The sequence below is a fragment of the Ochotona curzoniae genome, unplaced genomic scaffold, assembly GCF_017591425.1.
Source record: "Ochotona curzoniae isolate NIBS_2020 unplaced genomic scaffold, NIBS_Ocur_1.0 patch60, whole genome shotgun sequence".
Classification (NCBI taxonomy): Eukaryota; Metazoa; Chordata; class Mammalia; order Lagomorpha; family Ochotonidae; genus Ochotona; species Ochotona curzoniae.
This window is the reverse complement of record NW_024467040.1, coordinates 602207-619945: the sequence shown is the minus strand read 5'-3', so window position 1 is coordinate 619945 and position 17739 is coordinate 602207. Positions and strand designations below refer to the sequence as shown.

Here is a 17739-nt window from a genome sequence, read left to right as displayed (position 1 = left end):
CCATCCACCCAGGGTGTTTAAAATCTGGAGGAGTAGCAATGAGCAACCTGGCAGAAATCTGTCCTATATTTGTCTCCTTTCTTCAATGTTTTAACAGGTTCTCGTTGCTGCATTTGCAGTTTCAGGATATTGCTCCACCTATTTCAGAGCAGGAAGTAAGCCATTCAACCCAGTCCTTGGGGAGACTTACGAGTGCATTAGGGAAGACAAGGGATTCCGATTTTTCTCAGAACAGGTAACTCTCTAGGGCAAGCTGTGACAACAGTTAATAGGAAGCATGCTTATCAGCATCATTGTCCACCTCTCTAAATGTGTGTAAGCCCCTTGTGTTAAAGCATGAAGTCATTAAAGAGTTATTGGAGTGGCCATGTAGCCTAGTGATTAAGATGCCAACATTCTACTTCAGAGTGCCTGGGTTTGGTCCTGGGTGCTTCCCGACTCCAGCTTCCTGCCAGTGTAGACCCTGGGAGGCAGTAGTGTTCACTCAAGAAACTGGATTCCTACCCCCATATATGAGACTGAGTTGTTTCTTGACTTCTGGTTTTGGCCGACCACTGCAGGCACTTGAGAAGTGAATTAGTAAATGGAAGTACGCTCTTATCCCCTCTTTCTCCCATTGTGTGTGTGTGTGTGTGTGTGTGTGTGTGTGTGTGTGTTCGTGTTCCTCTGCCTCTTAAATGATTTTTTTTTTATTTTATCCATTTGAAAAGGAGGGAAACAGAGAAAGCAGATCTGTTTGTCATTGGCTTACTCTCCAAATTCTGCAACAGCCAAGGTTGGCCCAAACCAAAACTGGGAGCCAGAATCTCAGTCCAGGCCCCCATGAGCACATTGAGGACCCAGCCCTTGAGCCACCAAGTGAAGCCTTCCAGGGTCACATCAGCAAAAATCTGGGCCAAAACTAAAACCCAGGCACTGCAGCACAGGGTTTGGGCATCTCAAGTAGCGTCCTAACCACTGTGCTAAATGCCCACCTCTTAACAATTGAAGTTTAAGATCCACTCACAGAGTTACTAATAGAGATGAATGAATTATTGCTGTCATTGTTTATATACATTATACAATGATTGTTCATGAAGTTTAAACAGTGATATCATTGCTTTCTTTTTGTTTTTGTTCTTTTTTATAATCGCCAGGTTAGCCATCATCCACCCATTTCTGCCTGTCACTGTGAATCAAAGAATTTTGTGTTTTGGCAAGGTTTGTATTTTTCAATTATGATTTAAGGGAAAGTTAAGACCCCATGGGGGGAAAAAAAGCTATAGCTTCCAAAGGAAGGCATGCTGTACTGAGCTTCGATATCTACCTTTGAAACTCAGAGCGTGTTGCTCATTGGTGTAGAACTCAGATTGAAAAGTTACATTTCTCAGTTTCCTAAGCATGAAACGGTGTCAGGTAGGTAGCAAAGCCTGGGGAACACCTGGGCCAGCGCTGAGCCACCAGCTAGCCTCCCGTGCCTCATCCTCCGCACTGCTGCCCTCCTGCTTCTTGAGGGGTGAGTGTACAAAGAGAGCTTCATCCTGAAGAGAGCTTCTAAGACACTACTCAGTGTTCTAAGTCCATTTATCTATATTGGAGGTATTCAGAAACTTCATGGAAAATACATAGTATGAAAAAACTAGACATGGATTTGCTTTTTAAAACATTTTACTTCTATGGGGCTAGCAGGTTAAGCTTCTAGCATTCCATATCAGAGTATTGGTTCAAATCCTGGCTATTCCACTTCAATCAAATTCCTACTAATGCTCCTGGGAAGACAGCAAAATATAATCCAAATGCTTGGGTCCCTGCCACCCCTGGGGGAGGCTGTAACAAAGTTCGTAGTTCCTGGCTTCAGTCTATTGCAGCCATATGGGGAGAGAAACAATGATGGGAAAATTCTCTCTCTTTCTCCCTCTAGCTCTCTCCCTCTCTCCCTCCCTGTCCTTCCCTTTCTTTTTTCCTCCATGTAGCTCTACTTTACAAATAAATAAATCTTTTTTAAAAAAATATTAAAAAGTTTACTTGTACATATTTATGGGGCAACATACCATCATAGACATATTCACTGTATCTTGACCAGATCAGGGCCAGTGAACATTCTCCTCCTCTTGATACTAGTTCATGTTTGATGTCTTTGAACTCTTCCAAAACTTTTTATACCCACCCATACTAACTTATGTTTTAGTTCTATTTCCAGTAATATTTTGAAGCACCCTTACCTTACGTAAATATATAATAGTTCACTGGAAATCAAAGGTGAATTAATTAAAGTCTCAACTTGTTTGTGCTTACAGTATAGTCAGAATGTTTGCTTGTTTGTCTTAGAGAGGAATTTCTGAAATCTCCTTAGGAAAATGCCTGTAATGTTGACCATTAAGTCTAACCCGTTCTCTGCTCAATAGATGGTGCTCCCTTGTGCACAGAAAGGCTCTTTTTATGAGCATTTCCTTTACGTGAAAGGCAGCACTGGGAGGATAATTTATTGACAAACAAAACCATAAATCATGTATGGCTTCTAACCAAGAGACAGAAATGGTGTGGTGATAGCACTAATTCATCAGAGCGGGCCTGTGTGGTTATTAAAGATACACAGGTAAATCATAAAGCCATCATGTCAGATAAAGTGCAGAGGCCCCTGGCTCTATCGTAGCAACTGGTGTGGCTACCTGTTCATTAAGTTAATCCCACTGTCCTATAAATCTTTTTTATCTGTAGTTAGAGGTTTTATTTGATTTTTCTTTATCTGTTCTCCCCAAATCATAGAACTTCAAAAAATTCATGGAAAATGAAATTAAAATGTGTTTAGGTGCAAGAAATTTTGGAATCCAGGCCTATTTTTTCCTTGAATATGAAGTTTCCATAATCTTGTTAAAGGTCCCTCCCCTCATGTGCATGACTTTCAAAGCTTTTTGTACCAAAATAAAGTTTTCTTCTAATTTGGTTTTCTGTGAACGTTTTGAACCGTCTATTACTATCCTTTGCTGTCACGTATCAAAGCTCAGTAAATGTCTTCTGAAGCATATATTACTATCAGGTATCAAAGCATCATCAAGCCTTATTTGTATGTTTATGTGAATACACACACACACACATGAACACTCATGTACATGCTGGCACATATGTTACTCCAGGTTTCTCGTAGTTAACAAATATGGATTATGGACTACGGAGAAACATAGATGATAGACTTTTTTTGTTTTACTGCTGGCCATCTGCAGGTGCTTGTCATGTTAAGTCAACAATACAGAACTAACTTTGGTTACAGAAGTGATTTGTGAAGTGTCATATAGGTGTTGGGTTTTACAAATGATCAAATGAACAAACGATCAGCTGTGGAGTGTGCATTTCTTGTCCTCTGCCTATGTCGTTTAGATATCAGATGGAAAAACAAGTTCTGGGGAAAGTCGATGGAAATCCTGCCTGTGGGGACACTGAATGTCATGCTCCCAAAGTAGGTCACTCTCCTCTTCCTTGGGGTTCTTTTCTATTTTCTGAATCAGAAGTGGGTGTTGTAAACTCTGCAAGATGTCAACAGTTCATTCCCTGTGGGCCAAGATTTGTTCCCCCCACCAAAGCTTTGAAATTGGATCCCACAAAAACGAAGTTTAGCCTGTGCCTGAAAGCTTCCAGTTTAGCTCTCCAGATCCTCCACTTACTAATACCGTGGTCCCAACACACTTTATCAGTGGGTGGAAAATAGAGGAAGATTAGCAAAGGGAGGTGCCTCCACACTCCAGGACAAACTTTCAGTATTCAAAAACTGATGGGGAAGACAGTGGTTCTAGGTAAAGATTAAAGCCTCCCATCATACCAGTTCATACTTTTCTTTTAGAAACATAGAAGTACTCTATTTTGAAATAATATTTTATTTGCACATACACTTTAATGTGCAAACCTAAATGTGATCTGAAAATTTTCCTTCCATAGCAGAAATTCTGTAACTTTACTCCCAAGAGTTTGTGTTTGATTTCTGCCATCAGAGTCATGTGTTTTGCCAATTGATGAGACACATTCTTGGTCTTGGATTATGAAACAGCATGCTCAGAGCGATCTTGTGTTATATGCCTCTCTTCTATCTTGAATCCATCCTTAGTGACTATTACCTGCAGGGAATGGCCAGATGCTGGGGTGTGTCACAGCAGCCTTCCCAGCTCTGCTCCTCGTGCCTTCCCAGCCTTGTCTCTCCACAAGGATGCTCCCTGGAGTGCTCTGCTCCGAGGCCCCATGTCCCAACCTCTGCTTTCCCTGGGGCTTTATCAGTCCTTTTCTCAGCCCAGAGAGCTTACTCATCATTCCAGCTTATATCTCACCCAGCATCCTCTAGGATATTTGCCCTGTCACTGAAATCCAGAAAGGTCTCTGCTGTGCACCCATGGTACTTTGATTTTACATTCATGACAGTCCTTTGACTTGAAGTATTTGTTTACATATCCAACTGCCTCTACAATATTTATAGCTCTAAAAAATTAGGAAATACATCCTATTTAACTCTGTGGATTTATCAACAGTTCCAGGGAAAGCACTTAACTATTCCTTGAATGAATGAGTTGTGTTGCAAATATTTATGACCATATGGAAGCTTTCCAAAAATAATGAGAGGAAGCAGAGGGAAACACAAGGCTCAGCCAAAGCACATTCTCATTAATAGAAACAGTAGCATGCATTTATGACCTTCACTCCTGTTCACCAACATTATGTTCCTTACCAGGTATGGAGACTATTATGTGTGGAATAAAGTCACCACCTGTATACACAACATCCTCAGTGGGAGAAGATGGATAGAACACTATGGAGAAATAACCATTAGAAATACCAAAAGCAGTGTTTGCATTTGCAAACTTACATTTGTCAAGGTAAATAACAGCATTGAACAGAAAAGGAAAAATAATGCCTAGTGCTTCCTCAGGAAGAGATGGAACAATAGTACCGTGAACAGTAGTAAGGCAGTCTGCCCCGTGCCATGGGTCCATGAGAAACTTTCAGGTAAGAAAACAGGACCCACCTGTAGATCTGCTCAAGGTATGTAGGTTTCTGAATGTGTGGAGGTCCAAAAGGGTATCATTTCAAAGCATAAAACAACAACAACATGCATTTCTTTTTAAAGGACTTTGTTTTTATCCTCCTAGTTCCCTAAGGATAATTCCAGAAGACACTCCCTGACTATTCCAAGTTTTCTGATTTGGCTTTCTATTTTTATTCTGTTTGATTACTGCATATTCAAGTGATCCTATTTTAGAAAATTCGTTATAATGCAGTTGCCATTATTTGAGGATACTTGAATAGAGCAGTCATGTAGATAGATGATAGCTACCAGTCACTCCGTGTTTATCCAACCCTGCCACTATTATGATCCAAACACTTTGAACAAAAACATTTTCTCTGTTGTCAAGAAAAGATTTTTAAAATAGAATGTATACAAAACTTGCCCTAAGTCTCTCTAGCCTAAAGTGGAACACACAGAATTGCCACTGTGCTTATTGCTGCCCCTTTCTGCTGATGAGTAATCTAGTATGGCAAACAGATAGCATATTGGAATCTTAAAACTAATATTTGGGTGCAGAGGGCTAAGCCACTGCTTGCAATGCTAGCAACCCTTATCAGAAGGCTAGTTCTACTCTTGGCTGGTGCACTTCCAGGTTTCTTTGTCTCTGTCTCTGCTTCCTTTCAAATAAGAATATAAATCTTCGGGGAAAAAAAAAAGTCTAGTATTTATTTTTATGCCACACTGGAAATTATGTTTATTTTGATTGAATATCTTTATTTTTACTTCAAGATGTTTTCATTGATTTTCCTTACAGTCTCCTGGGGAAGCTAACATTGAGGCAGGATCACCATTCACTCTGAGAGCTGAAGTGAATGCGTACTTTGGATTTTGTAGAAATGAGAAACTTCACTTTCAGCCTCTTCTTAGCATTAGCAAAGCCAAGGGCAAGAGTGCAGATGGGATCCTTCTGCATATGTGTCGTCATCGGCAATATGTAAATCAAGCCAGATGCTGTCAATTCAATTATGTTCTATCCTTTTTGTTTTAACAAATAGGCCTAGACTGGGCCCAGTACAGAAGCCTAGTGACTTAAATCCTCACCTTGCGTATGCTGGGATCCCATATGGGTGCAGGTTCAAGTCCCAGCTGCTCCACTTTACATCTAGTTCCCTCTTTGTGGGCTGGGAAAGCAGTCAAAGCATGGACCAAAGCCTTGGAACCCTGCACCCACATGGGAGACCTGGAAGAGGTTCCTGGCACTTGGCTTTGGATTGGCTCAGCTCCAGTCGTTGTGGCTACTTGGGGAGTGAACTGGCAGATGGAAGATCTCTCTGTCTCTCTTCTCTGTAAATCTGCCTTAAAAAAAAAAACAAGAGCAAATACACCTGGCCTTTTAAAATATGTATATATTTTACATAAAAGGCAGAGTTACAAAGAGAGGGGAAACAGAGAAAAGGAAAGAGAATGAGCTTCTTCACTCCCCAAATAGGCACAATGATTGGGACTGGAACTGACAGAAGCCCGGAGCCACAAGGCTCATTCAGGCTTCTAGATAGGTTGCAAAGGCCAGGTACTTGAGCCATCTTTCACTGCTTTCCCAATCACCTTAGATCAAAAATGGAGCAGTCAGGACTTGAACTAGACCCATTAGGAATGCCACCATCACAGGCAGCAGCTTAACCCACTCTGCCACAATGGTAAACAGATAGGCCTTAGTGAAGCGTACCACCAGGGGCCAGATTGTATTCTTCTGAGGTCTAAGCTGGAAACCTAGTGATGCCAGAAAGCCAGGCCCGGCCTCCAGCCTCTCCTGCTGTCTATGCACCTCTCACGCTCTCCTTCACTGCAGGGACCTCAAGCATTCCACTGTGGGCACTCAGCCCACAGAAACAAGCTGTCCACACCTGCTGATGAAGAGTCATCCTAGGCTCCCCTTGACACTGAAAGGGACAACCCTAGTCGGGGGAAAAGCCCTATGCCAATTGCAAAAGAACTCATAGCCTTTTGCACACGGAATTCTAAGGTGTTCTGTAGTTGGGGTCTGGCCTGGAAGAGGGGTCACGAAATTGAGGTTGGTAGATTCCCATCAACTTCTCAACCTCAGGGAGGTGTGTAGCTGGAATAGGGTCCTCATGTACGGGCACTGTGACAGTCACTTTCACAGACTGATTCTGCAGCCTGGCCCGCTGAGATTCATGAGAATCCACAAACCAGGGAACGAATCAAGGCAAGGATCCAATGGGGGAAATAATAACCTCTAAATTACCATCAGGGTTTTCAGAGTGTGGCTTGATTCCAGAGGTCCTCTGCCCTCCCCATCAAACATTCTGAGAAGGAGTCATGGAAATGAATGGCACCAGTTAAGAAAACTTTTTTAGGGAAATCACAGGGGTTGGCCTTATTAAATCAATGAGTGTCTGAATTGGGGCTTGATTTTTCCAGGTGAATTACTGGAACTCTAACGTGAATGAAGTCCAGGGAGTCGTGATGGATCAAGAGGGGAAGGTGGTACATCGGCTCTTTGGGAAGTGGCACGAAGGACTCTACTGCGGTGTGGCCCCCTCTGCCAAGTGCATCTGGAGACCGGGTGAGGCTGGCCCAGAGTCCTGGGACAGAAGAGAGGGGAATGTGGGAGCTTTGGCAGATCTTTTTACAATCCAGCGTCCTGCTGTTATACATACAAAGGCAGTGGAAGATGGCCCAAGTGCTTGAGCCTCTGTTACTTATGTGGGAAACCCTATGGAGTTCCTGGCTCCTGGCTTTAGGCTGGCCCACACCTGGTTGTGGTAGCCATCTGGAAACTGATGGGAGATCACTCTCTCTTTCTTTCACTCTTGCTCTACTTTCCAAACAAACCAGTAAATAACTCTTTAAGAAAAAGACACTGCTTGGGATGCCTGCATTGCATGCCAGAAGTCTGCGACTGTGTCCCAGACCAGCAGCTTCTGTTTATGCTCTCCCTGGGAAGGTCTCTACCTCCCACTTGGGAGATTGAGTTCTGGGCTCTCTACTTTGACCAGCCCAGGAACAGCTGTTGTGGGCATTTGAAAAGTAAGCCACTGATGGAAGATGAAAAGTTTTATCTCTGTCTCCCTCTGCCTTTCAATTAAAAAAAATAATAAAATTTCTAAAAGACTGTATTTTATTAAATATCATTCAATCCATTCTGATCAATATGAAATTGCCCACTCAACAACATGTAGTCAATTTTGCAGAAATTTTGCAGAATCCATTGGCATTAATGTGGGTAGTAATCAAGCACTGGAATAGCCAGCTTCTTCCAGTTCTGCGGGCCTTTGGGCGCTCATAGGGCTTCCATGGTCTCATTGCAGGTTCCATGCCAACCAACTACGAGCTCTACTATGGCTTCACAAGGTTTGCCATTGAACTTAATGAGTTAGATCCTGTACTGAAAGAGCTCCTCCCACCAACAGATGCCCGATTCCGGCCAGATCAAAGGTGAGAATGGCACTGTATTGAAGATATGGAACAGATCATGGCTGAGTGTTTAAAAGCCATTTGAGGTTGATTCTGGCTATCACGTTTGTGTTCCGTCTTTCCCAGATTCCCTTATTCACGCGGCAGTATTTGAGTTTTCTACCCTAGCTAAAGCTGCATTGCTGGAATGATCATTACAGAAGAGTATCTCAACATACACAGTAACACAGATAGTTCTTAGCAGAAAGTTCCCTCCCTGAAAAGCTACCAAAGGTCTGCAAAGTCATAAATTCTGCCATAGACAACAACACTCCTCATCCAGTGTCTGACTGCTTTGTTTCTGTCCTATAACATAGGAGATATTTTTTCAATTTTTATTAATACTTGCACATGTTATTGAATACAGTGCAATGTTTCAGCACTTGTACACAGCGTACTTATCAAGTAGCTGGCATTTCCATCTCCTTATCATATTATTTTATGATTGGAGCCATTGAGCTTCTCTTTTCTAGTTCTTTCTGCAAAACATGGATAAGAACTAGAGCTTTCCCACTGTGCTATAGAACACTAACACCTAGCATGGCCACAGTTTTGGCCCCTATAAGCCAACCTCCCTCCTGCCGCCTCCCCCTACCCTTTTTAGTCTCTAGGAATCACTTGTCTAAGATGGGAAGAACACTGTTTTTAACTATGGAGTATCTTTCATACTGAAGAGACAGTTTCCCCAGCATACTTTGAGTTTGCCTAGCCTGGATTTGATCCCACAGTGGGTGAGATGTCTTCCAAATACAGGAACTTCAATAGCCTCTGATTCTTATTTATCATCATCATTATTACTGTCAAGTTCTGCATGAAGGTTGTCCTTTCCTGTGGAATTCATTTCACTTTTCCCAAGAATTTTATATGCCATACAAATTCTATCCAAGATCAGCTTTTCCCTTAGTATTTGTGAATTTATGTGTCATTTGCCTACATGTCCTGAGCCCTGAGTGTTCTGCTACCCAATGCTCTATCCTCCTCCTCCCATAAGAACATGCAGTCTCACTGTTTGACATTTCAGGTTTATCCAATGAACGTCCTTTACAGTTTGTACCGTATTATAACCCTGTGCTTGCTCTCATTTTGAAATGTTTATCATTTTCAGTTCAATGTTGCCTCTGCTTCTGTTACGCAAATCTGCTTGAGCATTCCCTTTCTAAATTTCTTGTATTAATTTCCTGTTCTGAGGCCTATAATTTTTTCCAGCTGTTACCTTTTTTTTTTTTAATCAACTTTACTCTCCAGTAAATCAAAAAGCTTTTTTGTCTCTCAATCTGCTGTCAAAATATCAGAATAGCCAGTTGCCACCCCTTCCCCTGCCCCGCCCCAGTCTATGAACTTTTTGGCTGTGTGAAAAAGGAACACACGTACAACTTCCTGCTGGTCTAGTCCAGGACCCTGGCATCATCCTTAGAAGTTTTGGAACCCCAGACAGCACAGAGAAGCCTTCCAGGTCAAGCCATTTACTTTGCACTTCTACCACTGTGTAACTGTGTACAGTCCTTCTGTGTCTGTTCTCTAAATGTGAACAGCTGGACGGACACAGGTCATGTGGCCTGCTGTAGAGCTGTCAGGACATTACTGGGATTTACTGTCCAGTGTGTTAGGTTCATAGTAGCTAGAATATGATTGTATGCTTGTGACATTTTTTTTCCTTCGGAAAGGAGGATAAAATATTAAAATATCAACTGCTTCCTGCTTAGATTTTTGGAAGAAGGAAATTTAGAAGCTGCTGCAGCAGAGAAGCAAAGAGTAGAAGAACTCCAGAGATCTCGGAGACGATACATGGAAGAAAACAACCTCGAACACATACCAAAATTTTTTAAGTAAGTCACTCCATTGCTGTCACAGGCTCATGTCTTGCAAGTGGTTGCCACAAACAATGTGAACCTGCAGGTCAAAAGAAAATGGGAGCTAGTTTGAGGTCCAGGGACCCTTGAGGGTAGAAAAATGAAAGTGATTTAGGTAATATTGCTTTTGGAAGTAAAAAATATTGAATCAGACTTGGCATCTATGAAACATTAGTCTCCAGGAGAAGAAATCCTTCTCTACACTCCGTTTTCTTCCCATGGGCATTAAGGGAGTGAAGATCTCACTTGGAAGCCTCCATGTCCTTGAGCTACACCCTTTAGAATAGTGGAACCTCCCTCCCACTCTGTTGCCTTCAGACTAGGTCGGATCCTGCAGCCCACAAGGTCATCCTGGCTACCCTAGGATTTAACTTTGTTTCTGTCATGCAGAGCTGTGTCAGATTTTGTCCCTCCCTGGTGTGATAGGAAGTGATTATGGCAGGATTATACAGACATCACACAGATTTATCTGTAGACTCCAAATCCATCTGTTACCCTCCAGAGCCCAGACAAAGCACAGGGTAACCCCACAGCCTTGAAGGCTGCTGTTTTGCTGAATACCTGGGACAGAAATGCAGCCTTATCTAACGTGTGCGCCATGCACTCCAAGACTCGCACCCTGCACGTGTTAGGGGCACTCACAGTGCCTGCCTTTCCTCTCAGGGTGAAACAGAAGCCCTTGTGGTTGCAGGTTCAGAGACCTCAGTAAACACTGTCTGAATATGTTTTGTTTGCAGGTCTTTACCATCTGCCCCTCCCTAGAGATGACTTGTTTCTCCCTTAGGTCTCTTCCCATAATCCTACCTACTTCCACTGCAGATGTTTAAGAGAAAGTGAATTCTCTAGTCAAGTCTTCAGTACTTAGCAGATAAGACATTCCCTGGCTTATGCAGACACATCTGAAGGATATGATGTGTGGCTAATGTTGATTTCCATGTTTCCACAGAAAAGTTATTGATGCCAATCAAAGAGAAGCCTGGGTATCTAACGACACCTACTGGGAGCTCCGAAAGGACCCTGGGTTTAGTAAAGTCGACAGTCCTGTTCTTTGGTAAACTGGGAACCTAGAGATAGCCAACATATCACACTCTGAATGAATGAATAAATAACTATGCACAATTATGTTTCTTATAGCTACACGTGGTTTCTGGGTCGACTGAAAACCTACCATTTGCTTTTCTATTTCATCTTTATAATGGATTTTCAGAAGTGCATTAGACAAGGCCCCTAACCACATTTGGATCCTTTCAGTTTTGCTGCAACCATATTCCTTAAAAATAAATAAATAAATAAAACATCCACACCCTCCTTGGAAAGCAGAATAAAAGGAGCAGGATTTAAAATGCAAAGCCTGAAGAGTTTGTCATGGAAAACAAACTGTAACTGGTGCTTAAAGCTGATCAAGGGAGTTAAAACAACATAAACCACGAGTTGGGTCCATCGCCTGAAAGCACCGTCCCCCTCGTCTATCGTAGGAGCTCCTGGGCCGCAGTGATGGGTTAGCTCAGACTTCAGGCGTGTCTGTCAATGTGACGTGCTTGTGCTGGCCTTGTCAAAGAAGACGTGATGCTTCTCGGAGCCTGCCCCATCTGTATGCCATCGTTCATGCCTTAAGAAATGCAAATATGTACAATAAATCATTTTTAAATGTGTGCCCATAGATTTATGTGAAGGAAAGATCTTTTGAATCACAGCATGATTCACTTGCTCAATCAGAACATTGATGAGTCTAGCTGAAATGGATTTTTAAAAGGAAGCAACACACACCTGACTTACCTGTCATTTATGGGAAAGGCAAGAGAGAACAGGTGTACAAAACAGAGCTCTGTATGTATGCACATTGTTCTTTGAGTTCTGTCCTGCGTCCAGATAATAAACCGCCCCTCTTGCACCCGATCTCACAGTGTGCCCTGTTATTCAGCAAAAGTTTGTATGAAGTGGACATTTGTCATCAGTGTTACAGCTGTGGAAGAAAGTAACAACAAGCATATAGAATTCTTATATGGGCTTAATAGTACTGTGGCAACTTTTTTTTTAATGAAGCATTTCTCTTCCCATGCCCTCCTCCCCACAACATTAACGCCATGTGAATTCCTCCCAAGGGAGGAAATACAAAACTATTAGTACCTTATTTGCATTATTTAAATGAGTTCCATGAAAGGTCGTATTTCATGTTTCTGTTAAATGACTCCATGTGATGTAAACATTTACCTTGCTGTTGGCAGAGATACAGAGCTTAATAAGGAATCTGGCCATCTCAAAAGGGAAAGGGGTTGCAAAAAGTGTTTTTGCCCGATTCAGGGCTTATTTTCTCTCTATTAATACAGAAAGCCTTTGGTAGGAATTTTACATCAGTATTCCTAAGTTTCTGCACATAGATGACTATATAGATGCCTTCCTTGTTTTTTTAAACTGTCTTTATAGGTTTTCCTGGAGAATTATAAATGCCAGTATCTTATTGGTTAGATTTTTATTCTTCAGTCCTTACCATCAGATTTAAGTATTACTATAAACTCTGATAACAAGGTGGCTGACATCTTCTCCTTAATTATGAGTTGTTGACGTAGATGTTACTTCTCCTTTGTAAAGCACTCCTGGTAATGACTAATCCACCATCAAATAAGTCTTGATAGTGGCTAAGCCACCATCAAATAAAAACTGGTGATGAAAGCATAGCAGGAAAACCCTGGAATTTCCATAGTGGGAGCAGCAGTTTAGTTATCCCAAAACTTTATACTCCTTTCAGCTGAGTGTGACTCCAATGTGTATGGTTTGCATTTGTGTCTAATGAATTTCATCCTCAAAGAAACATGCAGATCCATTGCCAGGGTGAAGCACTCCACTTAAACAGCACCCCTTCTTTTCTGTCCACTTCCTCTCATTGCCATTTTAAATCGGTAGGGATCTTGTCCTCATCATAGTCAGATCTCTCTGGGTTATTGATTCTTTTTCTGTTCATTGATCTTGACTTCTGTTGATCTGTAATCTGAGATACACCACTTTAATTTGAATTTAATTGGATTCCTGTTGACTTCCTTAAAGAATTCTGTTCTGTAATTGGAAAGCTTAGAATACTATTCTCAGAGGTTCCGCTCTGTACTTATTAGCCCTTCTCGGAACAGCCTCAAAACAGCCTAAATGCAAGAGTCCTGCAAGTAAAGTTGCTGCATTTGAAGAAGTAGGAAAGTGACGTGTTAGGTGACCAACAGATGTATCAGGTACAAAAAAAATCTGATTTCCGTTGTTTTATGCAGCCTTGGAAGGCACAAGATTCCCATGTTTGCTCTTTTGCACCATTTATGAAATGCATTTGTATCCAGTTTCTGAGTCATTCAATACAGAAAACTATTTAGCCTCCTGGTGAACAGCACCCATCAGTAAAGCAACCACTGTACAGAGGAATTGGGTTTAACTCAAAACAAAAGGAAAACAGCAGAGTGAACTTTTTGACTAGACCATGGGTTCACACTACAAATCAGGTGGGTGGATGCTGATCAGAGCTAACCTGAAACTGATCAAGATTTCAGCATCAGAATGTGGGGGGAAATGTCAAACTAAGTGGAACCTCGTAAGATTTTGTAATATCTGATTTAGAGTCTCTTCAGGATTCCAATTTCCTCTTTGTTCCAATTCAGATAATACCCTCAGTCATTCCTGATTTACTCAGGCTCGACAAATACTGGGCCTCCTCCCCTGTCCTTTCTTACATTTGGTTGACACGATGGCTATGAAATTATGAGACTGCTGGAGGTTTCATTGAACATTACATTTTGGGCTTTTAAGATCAACAGCAAAAGGGTAGAATGTGAGATCATTCTCTTGGTAAAACCTGATTTTTGCCTTAGAATGTTATGTAAAACTTTGTTTCAGGGGCACTTTTCCTAGCTTTCCCACAGCAGCCTCGAGTCGAGGTGGCTTACCGTATCAGTCTGCTTGCCTATGGCTTCTCGAGGCCCTCCATCTTGTGCCATGGTCACTGAGGAAGTGGCAGTGACCTTGTGGTCTTGGTTGGTTGGCCTCACTAGATTGATGGCCCAACACAGCCCTGACAGAAACTGACTGAAAAAGGGGTGAATTTGATTCCATTTGGACTCCAATTTTGCAGTTGTTTCATTGGTTTTTTATGACTTCATTCTTTTCAATGGCTTATTTAAATACCAATATTTTCCAGGGAGTTGTAAACATAAATCTCATTTAAGATAACTTTTCAATAGCACATGTTAATTTTAAGTGGGAAGAAACCCCCACATATAATTCTCTGGGTAAAAAAAGAAAAAGCCACCAAGGAATTCTCCTTTCAATTGACGCCGGGATATGAGTGACCCCAACTTGCAGCTTCTCTTGCTTTTTCTGACCCCATGCCTTTCAGTGATGATGGCACTCAGCCGTCATTATATCCTGCCCCAGGAACCAAGGGGACAGGGAGGACAAGCAAGTTAAACTGTTTTTGCTTTACACTGTTATAGCCATAGCTGGCAAAGTTTCTCATCATAACATTTTTGTTATCAACATCTGGATATTAATTATCCTCTGTCTAAGCCTGTTTTGCTGTCATTCTAGATAATGAGTGTTTGGGAACAAGGCTTCTCACACACCAGGGGGTGTACTAATGTTTGCACTTAACTTGGTATATTCTGAATGTGGCTCAATAAATAAAATTCATGTTTAAAACATTGGTTTATTTCCATGGGAGCTTTGATGGTCAGGAAATATATAATATATCTACACAATTATGAGTCATTTCTATGCTCTAGAAATGTTCTGTGGGGGGAAAGATAAAAAAAAATATGTCAGTGGAACTAAGGTTTAAGGTGTTTATTTTTCCAGAAAATTCCAAGATATTTAAAAATACTGCTTGCCAAACCAGGATAAAATCCTTTAAGTCATAATGGAGCTTCTTTTGTAAAAAGGATACATTTAAACTGTGCATTGCAAGAATCATTCTGTTAAATTGAACTAGATTTTGCTTAATATGGTAACAAGTACATATGTGTTACTGAATTGTAAGACCTTTTCTGCAGTCTTCATTTTTGGAGAAAGTTGGCAGATTGTTTAAGGAATACATAGCTTTAATCTTTCCATAACAAGATCCAAAGAAAAATGAGTTTATTCAAAAGTGCTTTGATGAACCAACATACTCAGCATCTTAAGCAAGCAATCTTCAGATTCAGACAGCTCACAGGTAATTCAGTTGGAAAAGCACTTGGTTATCAAATGTATCCTTTTATTTTGCAAAATAATGTCACTTGATTCCTTTTCTCCAACCTTCTGGTTCTAACACAGGGAAGAGAGATTGCTATGATTCTTTGACTCCATCTGTAAAAATTATTGTACCTAGTTTCAGAGTCAATATAGAAAACTACTTAGCTTCTTATTGGCCACTAACACTTTTTTTTAAAGATTTTTTAAAATTAGAAAGTTAGAGTTAGGGAGGGAAGGAGAAACAAAAAGAAAGATCTTCCATCCACTGGTTCACTCCTCAAGTGGCTGCAATGGCCAGAGCTAAGCCTATCCAGAGCCAGGAGCCAGGAGCTTTTTCTGGGTCTCCCACATGGCTACAGGGTCCCAAAGCTTTGGGTTGTCTTCCACTGCTTTCCCAGATGACAAGCAGGGAGATAGATGGGACATGTAGCAGCCAGGACATGAACCAGCGCCCGTATGGAATCCTGGCACATGCAAGGAGAGAATTTAGCCATTAGACTGTCAGGCCAGTACTGCACTAAAAATATTTTATAAATTGAAAGTTACCCTAAAAATACAGGTCATTGGTTACTTCAGTGTCTCCAAAATAAAAGAAAAATGTTGATTTTTAGTAAATTTTGCTCCTAGCCATGCCTTCTTTAGAGCAATTGTAGGGAAAGGAATAGTACATTTTTATAAAACAAGTGATAATCTTGCTTGGATTCCACCTGTGTCTTAGTAAATAGAGTAAACAAGTGAACTTAGTACTGTTAAAAACATAATGCTAAAATTTTATTTTTAGCACTACTCACTGTTATCCTCATTAGCTCTTTAGAAATTCAAGTTGTAAGGCTTAATTAAAGTATAATTGACACATGATAAACCTCAAATGTGTCTTAGTCTGTAACTTGACACATTGACATAGGTAGGTATACATCTATGGCTCCACCACAATCATAAGTGAATATAATCCATCACTTTGTAAAATGCTGCTTTTTTTATAATCCCCCATCTTCTTCTCTGAGATAATATTAGATTTGATTTATTTTTTTTAAGTTTGCATATTTTCTATTGTATATGTGACTTTTCTAGAGGACTGTGCACCTGTGGACTCTATACATGCCAATACCCCTAAAGCCATAAGGCACTCAAATTTCAAGACAAAGAAGAGCCTGTTGAATTCTAGTTTTAGTAGCTCAGTTAAAACTTTAGATTTGAAATTTAGAATTTAATAAAATTTTTCACAGTGAGATACCCATGTAAATGAATGGGTTAATTTTCATACTTTGGAAATCCAAAATAGAGCTGACACGGAACTGGATGACAGCACAGGGGAGGTGTTCTCTGCTGTGTCATTGATCCTTAACAAAACGTTGGGGGCCCAGAATGATGACTCTAGAAATGAGGTTTTGATGCTTATGACCAGGGAAGTAACCTGTGTAGAGTTATTTTCCTCCCCAGCCTCACTTTTGGAAACAAACATTTGAAACTTCACCTCTTCTCTTGCCCTTCTCATTTGAAAAACAAAGTTGATAACAGCCTCATTTTGAAAACAGCAATGCATGGGGCAGCACAATGGCACAGCATGCTAATCCTTCACCTGCAAGCATCAGTTCATGTCCCGACTGCTCCAATTCTGACTCAGAGTCCTGCAAAAAACCTGGGAAAGCAGCTGAGTTTCACCTGATTGAACTCCTGCACTCCAGCTGGGAGACCTGAGTAACGCTCCTGGCTTTGGACTGCCCAGGTCTGGCCTTGGTGGACATTTAGGGAAAATCCAGCAAGTTGGAAATTTTCTCTCTCTCTCTCTCTCTCTCTCTCTCTCCCTGTAATTCTGAATTTCAAGTAAAATAAATTTTTACAGGTAAGATCCTATAAACTCCTCATTAAGATATAGCATCTATCTGAGTCTTACAGGTAAGATCCTATAAACTCTTAAGTAGCATATCTGAGTTATAGACTCCGCAGTGTGTAGCTAATCTCTGGCCCGAGTTTTGAGGCCCAGAGGAAAGTGAAATGAGTGTTGACCAGCTAATCGCACCTGTTCCATCATCCCTGCCCCACCATTGCTATTCTCTTTGTTACCACAATGCTTGAGAGTAAGAGAAAGTCAAAAACCAAAACTAGAGCTCAATCCACCAAAGCTGCCTTCTTCCATTTGGCTCCTTTCTTGCCTCCTATCTTAATGCCAGTGTTTTAAGATGGAGATGATGAGTAGGGAGGGCAAACTGAGACCTCCGTGACAAGACTGGGGTTGAGCCAGAA

At 41.2% G+C, this 17739-nt stretch overlaps 1 protein-coding gene across 7 annotated transcripts in view; it reads left to right on the top strand.

Annotated features, from left to right (window-relative positions):
- Window positions 1-11953, top strand: part of LOC121168128 (oxysterol-binding protein-related protein 6) — a 92056-nt gene extending 80103 nt beyond the window's left edge. For all 7 annotated transcript variants that reach the window (XM_040997925.1, XM_040997926.1, XM_040997921.1 and 4 more), the window contains 8 exons: window positions 98-235; window positions 1137-1200; window positions 3355-3433; window positions 4691-4835; window positions 7409-7553; window positions 8299-8425; window positions 10147-10269; window positions 11240-11953. In XM_040997925.1, coding sequence (XP_040853859.1) covers window positions 98-235; window positions 1137-1200; window positions 3355-3433; window positions 4691-4835; window positions 7409-7553; window positions 8299-8425; window positions 10147-10269; window positions 11240-11348 — 930 coding nt within the window. In that variant the 3' untranslated portion in view covers window positions 11349-11953. The remainder of the gene's footprint in view (window positions 1-97; window positions 236-1136; window positions 1201-3354; window positions 3434-4690; window positions 4836-7408; window positions 7554-8298; window positions 8426-10146; window positions 10270-11239) is intronic.
- The last annotated feature ends 5786 nt before the right edge of the window (window positions 11954-17739 follow it).